The sequence below is a fragment of the Mya arenaria genome, chromosome 9 (assembly GCF_026914265.1).
Source record: "Mya arenaria isolate MELC-2E11 chromosome 9, ASM2691426v1".
In the NCBI taxonomy this organism is placed as follows: Eukaryota; Metazoa; Mollusca; class Bivalvia; order Myida; family Myidae; genus Mya; species Mya arenaria.
In genome coordinates, this window is record NC_069130.1 from 36,473,339 (window position 1) to 36,492,032 (window position 18,694).

The 18,694-nt window shown below is 36.9% G+C and overlaps 2 protein-coding genes across 3 annotated transcripts; one reads left to right on the plus strand and one right to left on the minus strand.

The window, feature by feature from the left end:
- Positions 1-1,159: 1,159 nt before the first annotated feature.
- Positions 1,160-6,674, minus strand: LOC128203195 (protein immune deficiency-like). Of its 2 annotated transcripts, none has more exons than XM_052904497.1 (7): positions 6,544-6,674; positions 5,826-6,055; positions 5,330-5,444; positions 3,906-3,979; positions 3,290-3,476; positions 2,333-2,407; positions 1,160-1,599 (listed from the first exon to the last, which is right to left on the minus strand). In XM_052904497.1, exons 2-7 carry the CDS (start codon positions 5,934-5,936, stop codon positions 1,406-1,408), a joined length of 756 nt encoding a protein of 251 aa, XP_052760457.1. In that variant the 5' UTR covers positions 5,937-6,055; positions 6,544-6,674; the 3' UTR covers positions 1,160-1,405. The 2 variants fall into 2 exon arrangements, with proteins under 2 accessions (XP_052760457.1, XP_052760458.1); XM_052904498.1 differs by having other exon boundaries at positions 5,826-6,051; positions 6,544-6,646.
- Positions 6,675-6,756: 82 nt separating this feature from the next.
- LOC128203107 (uncharacterized) lies at positions 6,757-18,150 on the plus strand. The gene is made up of 8 exons (XM_052904379.1): positions 6,757-6,863; positions 9,371-9,509; positions 9,849-9,942; positions 11,766-11,890; positions 12,902-13,044; positions 13,261-13,306; positions 14,810-14,961; positions 15,327-18,150. Exons 1-8 carry the CDS (start codon positions 6,853-6,855, stop codon positions 15,439-15,441), a joined length of 825 nt encoding a protein of 274 aa, XP_052760339.1. The 5' UTR covers positions 6,757-6,852; the 3' UTR covers positions 15,442-18,150.
- Positions 18,151-18,694: the final 544 nt, after the last annotated feature.

Sequence of the window (18,694 nt, forward strand, 5' to 3'; positions counted from 1 at the left end):
TGTATGTGGGTCAAGGTCACACTCATTAGTCATTGGTCAAAATTCTTTGTATTTTGTGTTTTCCGTGCTGTGAATTGGTCATGTAGTTAGGAATTTTGAAATAAATTGGCACATATTGGCATATTTACCATGAGAAACTGTCGGTAAGTGTAAGCGCCCTGAATGTAGGTCAAATGTCACGGTCACACTCAACGGTCATCGGTGAAACTTTGCTGTAACTTGGCCATACATCGAGGGTATTTTAAAATACATTCAGTGTCGAAGAAAAAAAACTTTGACAAATGTTTTATTAATTGATTGCTAGAGATATCAGGGGCAGATCCAGGATTTGACGTTAGAGGTGGTGTTACTGAGGGGGGCGTAACCTTTTGACTTGCGCCCCTCCTTCATAACCGCAGTTTATTTAGCTGAAAGTGTTGGCAGGGTGATTTGGGGTACTCCTCCAGGAAAATTTTAACAATTTCTATTCCGAGATGGTGCAAATTGGGTGTATTTTTTCAGTTTTATTTTTCTCCTGTACTGTAATAAAAAGTAAACTTGGGGTATTTTTTGGGGGAGGGGGGCAGGGTGCGCCCTCCTCGTCCTGCTAGTGGATATGGATACGGAACGCGGAAATCAAACATTCCATCTAATATTGTGACGTTGACTTTGAGCAAACAAGGATTCTACACGTTAATTCCAGGAATTGAACTTAATTTACCCCCATTAATGTAAGATTTATGGAGCAGACACGAAATAAGAATTAGAAATTCGTGACCTTGACCTGGATGGGCTCCGAGCTTCTCATATAAGTTATGCGCGTAGCCTTGAGGAGTTGATCAGGTAAACCAAGTTTCATTGATATACTCCTATTTCAAAGGTGTAAGGAAATAGAGCCGATAGGAATACCAAGCCCCGAACGTTTGAGGTTGTACAGTGAATTTGACCTCAACTCAGCCATGCTCAAACTTGGGTTCTTTAGGTCACCGTGGTAAGTGTAACATATTATCAAAGTTTCGACGAAATCCTTCTAACTGGAGCGGACAAACAAAGAAACAACTTTATTGACGGGCGGATAAGGGGGGACAATCCTTCATCAACTCCTCCACACATCGACACGGATGGGGGTGAGGGTGGGGGGATAAAACAAAATATGATAGACATCATTAACATGTTCATAATTAATTTTTTATTATGTACATATTTGTCAGTATTCGAAACATTCAGTTTTTTAAAGACTTTTGAAAACAAATGACCTATATAGTTAACATATATGTGCGTGTGTGTGTGTGTGTGTGCATTACAATATTTGCGATCAAATCTTATCGGAGATAGCTGTAAATATTGTAACCAGCAGATTGCAATTAAGGAACATTTCAAAATCACCGTCACTTCCATTCATAGACAACACATTTACAACACATCTTTATTCCCGTAGTCGAGAGAGAGCGCTGTATTGTCCTGTTTTCTGCAGCACGCGCCCGAGTTCCCCGAGCGTGACCCGCCCACGACGTTTCTTCCACGTCATCACTCCCTCGTACAAAATCTGACGTAATCCGTCCACGTGGTGGTCGTGACGTAATGCTTCTATTGCTTCATCCTCCAAACCCAAATTTCGAACTGAAATCATGTGAACGGAACTTAAGAATGTGTTTACGTTATCAAGAAAGTTAGTAAGACTTGTAATAATCCAACGTCCGTCCAGTTTTTTTTCCAAGCTTTACACACTAATGATACAGTCATGTTATGCGTAACTGTAATGCACCAGTCAATTGTAACCACGCCCCCCCCCAGGTCCGGGGAATAGCGGGGACTTTGACTTACGGTCCAGCCAACCCCGGGTAAAATCCCCGGCACTGCGGGGCCACCTGGAAGGTAAAGACACGGCCCACGGGGGAGGGGGGGGGGGGGTGCATAATTGTCAACATTATTTTATTAAACGGCTGAGGAGCTAAAACTATGACGAAAAAGACAGAGAAGAAAACAAAGACAAAGAAGAAGATAAAAAAGAAGACAAAGAAGAAGAAGAAGAAGAAGAAGAAGAAGAAGAAGAAGAAGAAGAAGGAAGAAGAAGAAGAAGAAGAAGAAGAAGAAGAAGAAGAAGAAGAAGAAGAAGACGAAGACGAAGAAGAAGAAGATGTTATGATGATATTGACTTTAAAACACCATATTTCCAATGTGGCTTACATGTTTTTTATAATATCATAACGACGACTTCGCCCACATAAGAATGCCCCAAGGCTCTCCTGACTTCCTTAATCCACACGCACCCCTAACATCAAAGTTATCTTACAAGCCAGACGTACAATGGGCAAATATATATAAAGAAATCTACAAGTACATAGCAACTTACGGAATCTCCTCCAATCTTTGCCAACAAACTCGCTGACGGTGCTTACATCTGCAGGCGTCATCTCTCGCTCTGATTCTAATTAAAAAATAAAGCAACACAATGACCCAGCTGTTCTACATTCGCCAAATTTTAACAGATTGGTACAATACGTATCGTTAAGTTACCAACTTACAGATACCTTGAGTCGTTAACAACAACAACAGCAACAACAACAACAACTACGGACCAGTGACATTTTAGTGCAATTTACTGCCTTCAAAAGGCTGTTTCCCCTTGCGAAAAACTGTCCATTTTTCCCAAAATTTTATAAATGTTTTCCAATTCGATAAATGTACATCACGTTAATAAATAGAAACAAAATCTTTACAATACTAACTCTTTCACAGTAAAAAGTATGCTATTTTTGCCTGATTGTGTATTTTTCCCAAAGGCGGCATTTTTCCCAAATTGCAAGGAGCATGCTGTAAAAATAATTCCAAAAAAAAATCACTGAATACTATCGATCCCGCTGAAGATTTAAAAATGGGTTCTTACAGTCCGAAAGATCATACTCAAAAAACCGGTATATTGTGTGTGCTGTATGACTGCCATGATGAAAAACCTGTTACCACAATTACATTTTAAAGACAGCAGTCAAATTATTATGACTATCAAGTTAAGAAATGACGGTGTTTTAACACGCATAATAAAACAACATGTAATTTATGAATTTCTGTACCTGTGTTGACAACAGAGGTGTAGTCTAATAGTATATACAGTCGAAGCTCGTTGGCTCGAACTCATGGGGACCGGCGAGAATACCTCGAGCCTCGGAAAAATCGAGCCAAGTGGAAATGCTAAGCGTCAGAATAAAAAAACGGTCCTTAATATCCAGTTCGAGCCAACGAGGAATTCGTGCAAGCGAGTTCGAGCCGACGGGGTTCGACTGTAATATATAAGTTTACTTAAAACACATACGTAATAATCTATCCACTCTCGCCTGCACTTCTTCATCAAAAGCCCCGCCTTTTTGACCTTCCTCCCCGTTGACGCCGCCCTCTGCCCCACCCCCTCCCCGATATTCATCCTCATCTGAAGAGCTACTTCCGGCTCTGTGTCGCGAGGAGCGTCGTTGGTTGATGACAATGTTGTTGTGGGAACCAACCTAAAAGATAAACAAAGTATATACACGGATAAAGAAATAAGCCGGGTTCAATACTCAACATGTTTAAATTACTAATTGTTCCATGAATTTCAAGCACATTAAACTAAGAATGTTTACAAATTAAACAGTCAAACTCGTTGACTCGAACTCGTTTGCCTCGAATTCTACGTTTGCTCGAACTGGATGTAACTTTTAATACTGAAGATAACCATTTCCGCTTGGCTCGAACTTTTTTCGCTGGTCCCTTGGGGTTCAAGCTAATGGGGTTTGTAATTTTTAATAATAGTAGTATTCTAGACTAAAAAGACGAAATCAACAAACAGCAGCAGAAACAAAAGCATCTCGTATAGAGACAGTCCCAGCCTTTAACCTGTGCCAGGGCTTTATTTTTTATACGCTACATGTTCAAGTAATATACTTGTACTGTACCTGAATATTTTTGGCACTTTCAATATGCACGACAGTCCCAGGATAATTGTGTGTTTGGTGAATGATCTTGATTCCTGAAATGAAAAGAGACGTAAACGTATGTAAAATCAGGGAGAGTGTTTGATGAATGATCTTGATGCCTGAAATAAAAAGAGACGTAAACGTATGTAAAATCAGGGAGAGTGTTTGGTGAATGATCTTGATGCCTGAAATAAAAAGAGACGTAAAAGTATGTAAAATCAGGGAGAGTGTTTGATGAATGATCTTGATGCCTGAAATGAAAAGGAACGTAAAAGTATGTAAAATCAGGGAGAGTGTTTGATGAATGATCTTGATGCCTGAAATGAAAAGAGACGTAAACGTATGTAAAATCAGGGAGAGTGTTTGATGAATGATCTTGATGCCTGAAATGAAAAGAGACGTAAAAGTATGTAAAATCAGGGAGAGTGTTTGATGAATGATCTTGATGCCTGAAATGAAAAGAGACGTAAAAGTATGTAAAATCAGGGAGAGTGTTTTATGAATTATCTTGATGCCTGAAATGAAAAGAGACGTAAAAGTATGTAAAATCAGGGAGAGTGTTTGATGAATGATCTTGATGCCTGAAATGAAAAGAGACGTAAAAGTATGTAAAATCAGGGAGAGTATAAGTATCTTCAGTGGCAGTGAGATAGGTCTATCCCAACCCGAGCCTATGATGTTTTGCGGAAACGAGATTTACCGAGAAAACCCCGTGCGAGGCTTGGGTTGAACCTATCTTGCCCGGGCGGGAATGATAGAATTTTATGCTCCCACCTCAGTTAAACAAAATTAAGTAAAACTGTATTTTAATTTATTTTTTACTTACGGGTACTTTTTTATCTTTGCCCGAATGCAAAATAAGGCTAGGATCGTGGGCAAGATAAGGTAGAACGCCGCCCTCCAAAACATCCTAGCTTTCCTTGAACGCCCATCGATTCTCAGTTTTAGCCCAATGCACATACACAAATACAAATTAATTAAAGCTACAAATACTTTACTTTATCTTTACCGTCGGTGGTGTAGCATACGCCCTCTGTATGCGGATTGAATTCCACTAGCGGACCCAGGGGAGGGGGCGCACCCCCCCCCCCCCTAAAAGCGTCCAAGTTTACTTAATATTTCAATAAAGGAGAAAAAGTATAAAAAAACGCCCAAAATGCAGCATTTCGGCCTAGAACTTGCTAAAAATTTCTTTGCAGACTACCACCCCTCCCCCCCCCTTCCAACACTTAAAACCAAATAAGTTTCGGTTCTGGTGGCAATTCAAAAGGTTACGCCCCTAAGAAACGCTTCCTCTTACGTCGAATCCTGGAGCTGCCCCTGGATCCCTGTTATGTTCAACGGCTTTATATAAGTCTAAGCCCAATGCACATACATTCTATACAGAAATATCGGCTTCAAACCTTTGCCGTCGGTACCGGTGGTGTAATTAACGCCCTCCGGAATGTCCTTGCCTAGCTTGAACGCCCGTCGGCTCTCCTTCTCTGCCAACTTTGCCTGCTTCATTGCCTTTTCCATCTGAACAACAAACAAAATCAAGATGCTTTATTTTCATATATACATTGTATAGGTCATTAAACTACTTAATGTCATTTATCATAAGATCATCTTTGTTACAATTCCGAAAGTTATGAAAAAAGAGAACAGTTCAGCACAACCTCTGAAGAGGTTTTGAACTATTGTCTTCAATACAAAATAGAAAATCAGGGGCGGTCCCAGGATATGACATAAGAGGTGACGTAACTTAGGGCCGAGCCGAAACGGATTTGGTTAAAAATGTTGGTAGAGGGTGTGGAAATTTTAAGAATTTTTAGTCTGAAATGTTTTTTCAGCGTATTTTTCTTATAACTGTATTCTCCTATATTGAAATAAAAACTTAACTAGGAAGGTTTAACCGACCTGTTTCATTGCCTTGCCGACTTCCTTGTCCACCACACTGTCAATCTCGTCAGCTGACATGTGTCTATGTTTGTGTTTCGACTTCTTTTTCTTTTCTGTTTTCTCGGACATTTTCAGGCTACTTTTCTATCTTCTGTTGTTTTATTGGTCGATTTGCAACTTATATTGTGTTTCTTCTTGGTATGTTGTTCCTCAAATGTTGTTGATCTCGTTGTTTTTCCAGTGCCTAACTAGAATGATAAAACGTATAATAAAAAAAAACAAGAATAAATTTGCCGGCCTCATATTAGAACTGTCCCATTTATACTGTATATGTCATATTCTAAAAAAGGTATAATTAAATTTAAAGAAATAATATGATTCGGGTACATCGGCGTTGTGTTACGGTGTATGTAGATCTATTTTAACAACAGACAAGGAACAAAGAATTTTGTGAAATTGAAATGGAATTTCACCTCAATAAAACTTGATTTTTTTTTGGCTGAGAGTTGTGGCGGTACAGGGAAACAAAAAAATCAAATGATAAAAAGCGTTTCTCTGAATGCCCGTTATCTCTTGACATATGTATACCCGTTTGTTAGATGTACACCCAATAGATTAGTCAATAGGCAATACATGTACATGTATGTATACAACTTTTTATGTTATAAACACAACCATTTTCATACTTTTTTAAACTTAATTAACGGTTCAAATAATGAAAAATAATTTACAATACCGTAATGATAAAATCCTGACGTAATACAAACAGGAATGAATACAGTGTAGATGATAAAACCTTTTTCACAACAATAAAATTATTTATAGACTATTAAAATTTCCTACTTTCGCTTTCGATTTTGCAATCATGTCACCTAGACGCTTGATTTATCAAAAGCGTCATGTTGCCATGATTACGACGACATGAACACATAGTTTGATGACGTTTACCGCCACATTTAATCAAAACAAACAGGTGCTACAAGAGAAGTTAGTCGAACTGAAAATTTAATCGTGAAATGTAACAAATTAACAGAATAAAGCAAACATGTCAGAAAGGTAATTGTCAAATATTTATTTTTTAAGTACCTTGGTCTTCTTCATATGCTTAATTAGGAAACTCGTTAACTCTTTTTTCTGATTGAGATAGCCAAAAATGACTGGACTTTTTAATAGTCCACCTAAACTAGTCTTTTGACGACTTTTATTACTATCGCAGACTCACGACGTCCACCATCCCAGCAAAAAGTAGGAACGGTCCATACGCAGAGAATCAACGCAGCCACAATCTTGAAATTATCCCCGTTATAAATTGACATTTTCGTAAAATAGTATTGGCTTTTATTAATGCACTAGCTATAATAATGAGCGATCAGGGATACTTTTTTTCATTATTTTGACATTTCTTATGTTTCCTTGTAACGCTACAACTCTCTACCATTTAACAACGGGCGAAATGATATACTGTAATAATATGCATTGATGTTGAATAATAATGACAAAGTTTTTCAATTTTTATTCGACAGTGATCTGAACTGGATTTAATTTGTCATCTGAGAGTTGTTATTTTCACATTAATATATTATGGGTCACGAATACCGTTATACATGAACACAACCAGTCAGATTTGTCCCAGATTTACCGATATTGGGATACTTGATAAACAATCGACACTTGTAAGTGTTTTATGATAACTTAACATGTTTTTTGGGCATACTGACATAACTTAATATGTGTTTAATAGTAGGCAATAATATTTGCGTAAAAATTTGAATTTATAACGGAGATAATTTCAAAATTGAGGCCGCGCGGATTTTCTGCGCAAGGACCGCTTACTACTTTTTGCTGGGATGGTGGACGTCACGAGTCTGCCATATTAAAAAAATCGTCAAAAGACTCGTTGACGGCCATTTAGGTGGACTAATTAATGCACCAGTCAATTGTATCCATGGCTCCCCCGGTCAGGGGACTTTGACTTTCGATCCAGCCAACCCCGGGTAAAATCCCCGCCCTGCCGATACGAACAGATGGTAAAATCCCCGTCAAATGCCCCCGCACCCCAGAGACGCTAGGTAAGGCCCTTTCCCCGCTATATATATGTTGCGCAAAACAAAACCACCGCATTCACTTGGCACTGCCGGGGCACCTGAAAGGTAAAAACACTGCCGATTTCCACAGCTATCCCCGGTATACTCCGGACCTGGGGGGGGGGGGGGGGGCCGTGGTTACAATTGACTGGTACATATTTGTTTATGTCATTTTGACCAAAAAAACATGTTCAGATATCAAAACACTTACTGGGTACATGTGTCGAGTGTTTATAAATTATCCCAATATCTTTAAAGCTGGGACAAATCTGACAGGTTGTGTACCAGTACATGTATAACGGTATTCGAGACCCAGAAGATATTTATTTTAAAATAATGACTCTAATGACAAATTAAAATTAAGTTTAGATCACTGTCGGGTATATATTGAACAATTTCGTCACTATTATTCAACATCGATGCACAACATTACCAATTTATAAGCCTGGTGTTAAATGGTAGAGAGTTGTAGCTTTACAGGGATACATTTGACGATTTTTGTTTTGGCCACTCTTCGCATAAGTCCATTTATATAATATCATATTATTAAATATGGTCTGTTATAATGTTAAAGCCAAACTGTGAGTTAATTTATATAACATGGTTCGTAATGTCCCCAAATATGGTCTGTTATGTCTGCTCTGTAATGTCAGTGACTCTTTATTCATCTACATGTACATACATGTATGAACACCAAGAACACATCAAGACAACTGTTAGTTCAAATAATTGCACTTTGACAGATTTTTTTACGATTTTTGATATGGCAGGGATTAGAAGAATCCTGTATAACACATCTATTATTTTAGACGAGACAACTCACAGTGTGCCCTAAGCAGTAAAACGGTATAAATAAACTCTAGAGGCGGGAGTATCATATTACTTAAGCTTAACATTAAATCCATAGTAAGGTACCTTGGACGTATCGGTACTTAGCATCCTTGATGTATATTTGGCATTTTGTTGTATCGGTGCTAGTGTTGCTGCTCCAACATGCCTGAACGACAAAATAAATGTGCTGATACATTATTTCTTATGTTCCAGAACTATATATAAAAATTCAAGTGTATAGGTCTCACCATAGACCTAATCTCTACCTCTTATTTTTATGTTTGCTTTTGTAAGTTTTGTTTCTTTCATAACCCTTACTGACATTATTGCAGCTTGACCAGCATATATATATATGTCTAGGTCCCCAGTAAGGGTTTGACATTTATGAAAGATCACAAGAAGATAGATAGTCATTGTCCTAAATAACATTTTGGTGTTTTGCCATTATGAGATGACAGAAATATCCACTATATAAATATGCATGCCAAAAATCTTACACAGTTTCCTTCATTTCTCATCATGGCTTGGCAGCATTGAAGTTTTTGCAAGTCAACAAAGACCCAGCTACAATTACCTCTATCATATAGGACTTACCCTATAAAAAATTACATGTCACAGTGATGAGGTATTGTTACTTCTTTTTTTCAGTGTGACAGACAGTGGACACGACACAACGTCCCTCACTGAATCAAGCTTATCCGGAGGACTTATTCCTCCACTGACTAGTTCCAACAAAATAGCTGAAAAAAGCAATCCATTCCAGACAGATGGTGATATTCTGCCACAGGTAAAAACAAGATGTTATATGAATTTACAAGACAGACCTATTTCGCACAATTTTAATTTATATTGCATCCCAACTTATGCTTGCAAATGCACGAAAAACACAAAATATATGTAATAACATTAAATGTTTTATCTTGGCTTTAAACCTTAAGTTCTGAAAAGACTGTGAGTGCTAGCTAATAGTGTACTTCATTAATTGTAAAGTCTGCATTTCTACAGTTGAATGTTTAAATGAGATACAAATACATTAACTCCTTGATTCATACTTAGCATATGTTGTTTTGTTTTTATGTACTTACAAGCAGTTGATTTCTAAATGATAATTTTATACCAATTTCAGTTGCCCTCACACAAGTTCCGCTACTCTGTATGGCATGACCTGCGGGAAACATGTCTAAGAGGAGATCAGCTACATGCTCCCCGGGTCAGGGCAGGTAAGACCATACTAGTTTGATTCTATGTTAAGCATCAGGTTCAAACTTGAAAGTAAATTGCTCTTATTTAGGACATACTGGCACTTGCTATCCTCTGAATGAGCCATTCCAACACTTCAGGTCACAGTTAAGTAATAGTGACAGCACAAAAGTTATTGATACTATACTTGAGCTCTTTAGCATGAGTGTTTTATTCTAATGACGAGTAGAAGTCAACGTAAGGTGTGTCCGGTGTTTTATTTAGAGACAACATTCAGTAACTTAAAATGTAGCATGCAGTATGTGCGAATAGCATTGAAATTTATCCGCATGATAGTTTTTGAAAGGTTTACCTCCTTCTACCAATTACAGTTTTGATAATTAATAATGTTGTGACAATAAAAAAGGTCTGGTGAGACCACCATACAGGAAATAGACTTGGCCTGAATTTTGATGCCTGGAACGCCCAAGGACTTAAGTCAAATTACCGTGATCCAGAGTTGGGATTTAAGACAAATTACCGTGATCCAGAGTTGGGATTTAAGACAAATTACTGTGATCCAGGGTTGGGATTTAAGTCAAATTACCGTGATCCAGGGTTGGGATATAAGACAAATTACAGTGATCCAGGGTTGGGATATAAGACAAATTACAGTGATCCAGGGTTGGGATTTAAGACAAATAACTGTGATCCAGGGATGGGATTTAAGTCAAATTACTGTGATCCAGGGTTGGGACTTAAGTCAAATTACCGTGATCCAGGGTTGGGATTTAAGACAAATTACCGTGATCCAGGGTTGGGATTTAAGACAAATTACAGTGATCCAGGATTGGGATTTAAGACAAATTACTGTGATCCAGGGATGGGATTTAAGACAAATTACCGTGATCCAGGGTTGGGATTTAAGACAAATTACCGTGATCCAGGGTTGGGATTTAAGACAAATTACCGTGATCCAGGGTTGGGATTTAAGTCAAATTACCGTGATCCAGGGTTGGGATTTAAGACAAATTACCGTGATCCAGGGTTGGGATTTAAGACAAATTACCGTGATCCAGGGTTGGGATTTAAGACAAATTACCGTGATCCAGGGTTGGGATTTAAGACAAATTACCGTGATCCAGGGTTGGGATTTAAGACAAATTACCGTGATCCAGGGTTGGGATTTAAGACAAATTACCGTGATCCAGGGTTGGGATTTAAGACAAATTACCGTGATCCAGGGTTGGGATTTAAGACAAATTACCGTGATCCAGGGTTGGGATTTAAGATAAATTACCGTGATCCAGGGTTGGGATTTAAGACAAATTACCGTGATCCAGGGTTGGGATTTAAGACAAATTACCTTGATCCAGGGTTGGGATTTAAGACAAATTACCGTGATCCAGGGTTGGGATTTAAGATAAATTACCGTGATCCAGGGTTGGGATTTAAGACAAATTACCGTGATCCAGGGTTGGGATTTAAGACAAATTACCTTGATCCAGGGTTGGGATTTAAGACAAATTACCGTGATCCAGGGTTGGGATTTTAAAGACAAATTACCCTGATCCAAGACAAAATACCGTGATCCAGGGTTGGGATTTAAGACAAATTACCGTGAGCTAGGGTTGGGATTTTTCACAAATTTTCCTGATCTAGGGTTGGGATTTTTCACAAATTTCCCTGATCCAGGGGTAGGATAAAAGACCAATTTTTCTGATCCAGTAGTGGAATTAAGACAAAACAATCAAGTGTATACATATACAAGTGTGGGACAACAGGTCTGTTTGCGTGGATACTATCAATGATTAGATAGTTATAAGAATTATCATGTACTTATTTATCTAAATTGATACTTCAGGCCCCCCTGAGAAGGAGAAGATGTTTTTCAAGATAGAGCAAGAGGGCATTCCTATCCACCATAACTACGCAGGGAAAGAGCGTCTTCACCATAGCAACCAGCAAGAGAACTGGGAGAGGGCCAGGGTAAGTCTGAAGTGTTATTTATTTTATTCTTTTTCTTGAAATCATACAATGGATTATTATTTTTTCATACACCACCTAATTTTAAACATTACTATGAATGTTTCATTTCAATAAATGAATAAAAAATCATAGCAAATAAGAGTTTGATCAGCATCTGCTGGTATGACCAAGCTCTCCAAAATTCCAGTTTTATTTTTAAATCCAATGTTTCTCACCAGTAGATTGTGAACCTTAGCTACCAGAAGTTGCAGGATGACTACCAGCGTGACGTAACATGTTGCTGATCCCTGTTCAGTGTGCAACTACACAGCCAATCAATCATGCAGACATCACCAAGAGATGCTTTATATTTCATACATTTAAGTTTTCCACAAACAGGTTGTAAACCTAAGCTACCAGGAGTTACAGTATGACCACCAGTGTAGTTAGAGGTGTATGATCCATGCTGGATGTGTCTTTGCACTGTTTCTTTCATGTATCAACCTTTACAGAATCACCAAGAGATGCATTATATTTCATACAATTTCATTTTCCACCAACAGGCTGTAAACCTAAGCTTTCAGGAGTTATGGTATGACAACCAGTGTGGTAAGATGTTTATGATCCATGCTGGATGTGTCTTTGCACAGATTCCTTCATGTATCAACCCTTACAGAACCACCAAGAGTATCATGCATTATATTTAATACAATTCCATTTTCCAACAACAGGTTGTTAACCTAAGATACCGTAAACAGTAGTAGCAGACCGACTACCAGCTTTATAAGTAACACCTTGCTGCTCCTTTACAGAATCACCAAGAGATGCATTATATTTCATACAATTCTGTTTTTCTTGTAAATCTAAGATACCCTAAACAGTAGAAGCAGACCGACTACCAGCTTTATAAGTAACACCTTGCTGCTCCTTGCTCAATGTGCTTCTGCACAGACTACCCGTACATGTATGAGCCTTTACAGAATCACCAAGAGATGCATTCTATTTCATACAATTCTGTTTTTCCACCAACAGGTTGTGAACCTAAGCTACCAGGAGCTGCAGGATGACTACCAGCGTCGGAACATGTTACGAATCCTTTCTAGATGTGGGATGGCGCATACAATCAACCTTTCTCAGAATACACTATACTACCTCGGCAAGATGACATTTCCAAGGTTAGTATAAGTCTTTATTTCTTGTGGAAGAACGTACATTTAGTTGTGTTGAGTGTTCAATACACAGTAGACTTCATTACCCAATATGGATTCATTAAAATCTACATGTTACATACACGATGAAGAATATTGCAACCAAGAAAAAAGAGTTTTTAAAAATATAAATCTTGATTGAGGGGAAAAAAGTATAAACCAATTGCTGATGTTATTTTTCAGTTGCCTCCATATCAACATCAATGATAATTACTTGAAAAGTTTCCTGGTAAGTTATGATGGTATCTTAGATGTTGTGTTTGAGATGTTGTGTCTTAGATGTTGTGTCATAAATGTTGTGTAGTAAATGTTGTGTCTTAGATGTTGTGTTTTAGATGTTGTGACTTAGCTGTTGTGTAGAAAATGTTGTGTCTTAGATGTTGTGTTTTAGGTGTTGTGTCTAATATGTGGTGTTTTAGATTTTGTTTCTTATAATTATGTTGTGCCTTAGATGTTGTGTATTAGATGTTGTGTTCTAAATGTTATGTTCTAGATTTTGTGTCTTAGATGTTGTGTTCTAGATTTTATGTCTTAGATGTTAGATGTCAGTTCAGCCCGGGCCATGACTACGAACAGTCTCAAGTCCAAGTCTAGACTCAGATTCAGAAAAGCATTTTTAAAAAGGAGTCTAAAATCATATTTATTCCATTTCCTTTACAAAAAATATGTAAGTAATAGTTAAGCATTCAACTATTGATATATATCAGCAAATTCACCATTAATGCTTTGATAGAAGGAAAATTACAATGGAATGAAGTTTTGCCATATTGAGTCTTGAGTCTGAACTCAAACTTGAGACTGTTCATAATCACTGCCCCAGGTGCCATTGTTAAGTCCATGTCTAGACTCGGACTCAGAAAATGATTTTTATAAAGGAACAAAAAATATTTTAACGGTATTCCAATTCTTTTAAAAAAAATATGTAAATGATAGTAAAACACTCAAATAGTAATATATTTCAGGACAGCTTACTATCAATGCGTTGTTAGAAGGAAAGCTACACTAAAATGAAGCTATGCCATATTGAGTCTCCAGTCTGAACTCAGACATGAGACTGTACATAATCACTGCCTCAGTTCAGGGCACGTATTCACTTAAGTCTTCCTCAGACTCAGACTCTTTTATAGGAGCATTTGTAAAAATGTGGTATCAATAATCAATAATTTGTTCTAAAATCAGGAAAAAATATTTTGTCAAAATATGTTACAAAAACTTACATTATACGATGTAGATGTTAAAGCTGCACTCTCACAGATTGAACGTTTTGACAACTTTTTTATTTTTTGTCCCGGAACGAGCCAATTTTTGACGGCCAGTGATATAAGACTGCTGACAAAAAATCAGATCCGAGAATTTTCATATTAAAGTTCAAAATTTGATGTTTTATGCATTTTTCTTAAACCGTTAGCAACGGTTTAAGCCATAAAACATTAATTTTCTAACGGAAATATGAAAATCTGCGATCTGATTTTTTGTCAGCAGTCTTATATTATTGGTTTGCAGATATTTACGCAAAAAATTGCTCTTTCCAAAACAAAAAATAAAAAAGTTGTCAAAATGGTAAATCTGTAAGAGTGCAGCTTTAAGAAATAAGAATTCATTTTTCTCAGCCATAGAGAAACTCAGAATCAAGATGTTAGTTCAAATTAGTTGTACAATAAGTAAATAAACCTTTTTTCAAAAAGAACATCTAAGCTAAGCTATAAATAATTCATATAACATGTATCGCCAGGGTTTCCCAACTCTTCCAAAAGTAGAGAGCATCACCGCGAAGAACAACGCAATCTCAGACATCCGTGGACTACATCGACTCCAAGGGACCCCACTTCAAGAGCTGGACCTCAGAGGAAACCCTTTAGCCTTCAATATGGGATACAGGAACATGTAAGTATCATAATGGGCTTACATATTGGGCTAGATTTGAAAGGTATTGTCAAAACTCACCATGGCGAAATCCTTGAGACCCCGGAAATACTGGTACTTTAAGATAATGAATATTTGATATAACGGAAATACAAAAAACGTCTCACTTAACCCATCACATTCGAATAAAGTTCTATCTAACACATGAACATCGAGATGAACAGAGTTCAAAATAGCGAGTTTCGACTGTATATAGGACCTAAACCTATAACATGGTACTCAACTTAATGAGCTAGGCCTGAGAAGGAACCTTTTCTCCTTCAATATGGGATACAGAATCATATAAGTTTCATATGTCTTTAATGAAGTAATGTTCTTGGCTTCAGGGTGTTTCACGCCTTGCCAAACCTACGTGTGTTGGATGGAATTCCCAGGATGCCGTCTGACGAGGTTGCCGTTGATTACGTGGAGGATAAGGAGGGAAAATGTAACATTCTCTAGAGGCAACAAGTCATCGAAATTGGATTGTATTGTCACCAGGCCTTAATATTAACACTTGTACTCATTCTAGGCCAGTATACTTAAAATATATCAAGTTTCCAAATTTAAGTTGAGTTTTCAAATTGTCATAGTCAAATTAAAAGAAAAGTACAAGTGTTTTCATCATAAAATGATGCATTTATGATATAATCAATGAAAATGAAGTATTTTAGAAATTATTATAAAGTTATTATATCATACGGCCAGCAAGATACATAAATAAGGAAAGTGACTTGAATTATGAAATGTTTAATGAAAACCGGCCGAGCTATGCAAATCTATGATTGTGAGCAAACCAGGCTTGTAATTCCTACCATGGTTAACCATGATTGTCGTGTACTATAAGATATGCAAATAGCATGTGTTTCATGCTTAAATACATTATGGAATATGTTTATTATTGTAACCGCTGAAATTTTTGTTACTGAACTGCTGTCTCGTGTGATGTGGTCTTTATGCAAGAACTCTACTTATCTCCCGACTAACATGTATTACTGATTTGTATCATCTTGAAGGCTTCAATTTGAAATTATGCCTATTTAGAAGTACTAACAACGAAGGTTATTTAGCATTTGGCTATTCAAATGAGTATATTAGTGGGTATAATACGGAAGTATCTTATTTTTTAATGGTAATTTCACCTTTTACTAAAATATTGACAATTTCATTAACTGTTTTATTCTCATCGCAGAAATAGAAGATAATTGTTTGTTTCAGTGTAAGATAGCAATATATTTCACTGAGTGAGCACTAAAAGCTATATTTAAAGAGAGGCATAGCTTCACGAGAAAATATTTATTTTTAATGTTCATTAGGTGAAGTATGTTTAGATCTTTCACTGTAACAATTTTTTTTCTGTTCCCTGGAAAGCGTATAATAAAGATTAAGAACTTTCAACTTGAAATACAGAAACTGAAGGTTTTTTTCCCAACAATGGAATAATAATTGAGAAATTGAAAAATGACCACTTAGTATAAGTATTGGAAATATTAATAAGTTGCTTCTGTAATTTGTCCCTTGAACTGACACAAAGTTCATCATGTTTTTGTTTGGATCGGCTTTGTCCAATTTCATACAAAATAATTTTACCCATGATGTTTTTTTTACAAAAGTGTGATATATTTTTATATGCCTGTCTTGCAAGAGGCACTATGTTTTAAAGGGGGCTGGATCCCACATTGTATATTGTTAAAGCATTTATTTCATGCATTTTTGTTGTTATATCTTTCTCATGTTTGTATAATGTCAAGTTTTCATAAACCATTTGGTATCAGTTAGCCTTGTAAACTAAGTAATAGATATTTACATTGATATTTTTTTAATTTTAATATCAATTTTGAGTTACCAGTTATATCTTATTGCTGGATACAGAAGCACAACCAATTTCATTTTTAAACTATCTATTGCATTGTGTGTAAGATAATTGGTCATGCATATGTAATTAATGTTAAATATTGACAACCAGCGAAATTATCTTTCTTTTACGATTAATCTTCAAGCCTGCTTGCATTTATTTTCTACACCTACAAACTGCTTTTCTGTCGAGTTTTGATATGTGAGAGTCATGGTTTTCTTTACCTACATGTAGCTTAAACCCTGTTTCTTTAACACTTTAAACTTTAAACACAAAACTTGTATAGGTACTCTCAGACATATTTGATTGTTTTCAATGATTTTCGTACACCTTGTATTACTGGGCAGATACTTATTTGGACATTATTCTGTAAATCCAAGCCTCACCTTGAGGCTAAAGTTATTCAATTTTCAATACCATAGTTTTTCTAATGCTTTTTAGCAAAAAACAACAACTTTTTCTGTCACATTTATGAATGATTATAAGCAAATTGAACTTTTGATGATGTTTTAGCAAAGTAACAAGTGTTAAGTTCATATTTCACACCAAATCAACTTTTTTGATGATTGCTCAAATGAAAAATGAACAAGTACCTTTAAATCTTATTTATCATCAAGTTGGCACGTTAAATTCACCTTTTACGGCTGAAAGTAATTTGTACGAAGTAACAATAAACACAATTTATATAGACATTTTCTCTGTATTGTTTAGAATTTTTAGCTCCACTGGCCGAAGGCCATGGAGCTTATGTCGTCACAGATTGTCCGTCGTGAGTGCGTGCGTGCGTGCGTGCGTAAACTTTTACTTTAAACGACATCTCCTCTGAAACTGATAAGCGGATTTTGACAAAACTTCACAGGAATGTTCCTTTGGTGGTCCTTTACCAAAATTGCTCAAATGGTTCCGGTCCATTGCACAATATGGCCGCCAGAGCTAAAAATAGCAAAATCTTTAAACGACATCTCCTCTGAAACGGTTCGGCAGATTTTGATGAAACTTGACAGAATTGTTCCTTGGGTGGTCCTTAACCAAAATTGCTCAAATGGTTCCGGTCCGCTGCACAACATGGCTGCCAGGGCAAAAAAAAATAGAAAAACCTTTAAAGAACATCTTCTCAGAAACCGATGATCAGATTTTGATGAAACTTAACAGAAATGTTCCTTGGATGGTCCTTTATCAAATTTGCTTCAATGGTTTCGGTCCACTGCACAAGATGGCCCCCAGAGGTAAAAATAGAAAAACCTTTAAACGACTTCTCCTCAGAAACCGATGATCGTATTGCAATGAAACTTGACAGAAATGTTACTTGGGTAGTCCTTAACCAAAATAGCCCAAACAGTTCTGGTCTGCTGCACAACATGGGCACCAGAGCTAAGAATAGATAAAAACGTTAAACTACATCTTCTCAGAAACCGATTATCAGATTTTGATGAAACTTTACATAAATGTTCATCGGGATGCCCTTTAACCAAAATTGCCCAAATGGTTCCGGTCCGCTGCACAACATGGCTGCGAGAGTTAAAAATAGAAAAACCTTTAAGGACTTCTCGTCCGCAGTCTTCACGCAAAACATTTTAACCTACTAGCCAGTTGGACTAGCATAATGGCATATTTTACTAGTCCGAATGACAATCTAGTAGTCCGACTATTTTGCAACATTATAAAACTGTATGCTTGAGGTAAATACCTATTTCAATTGAGCAGCTTGCAGTTTGAGTAAACATTTCTTTATTATGATGCTCATGCAGTGATAGGGAGTGACATCCTTCTGTTGGGAATAGTGCTCCTTGTTTTTCAGAACCTATGGGTACTATGTAAAAACAAAAGGCATCTTGCTTGAATAGACTGTAATAATATCAA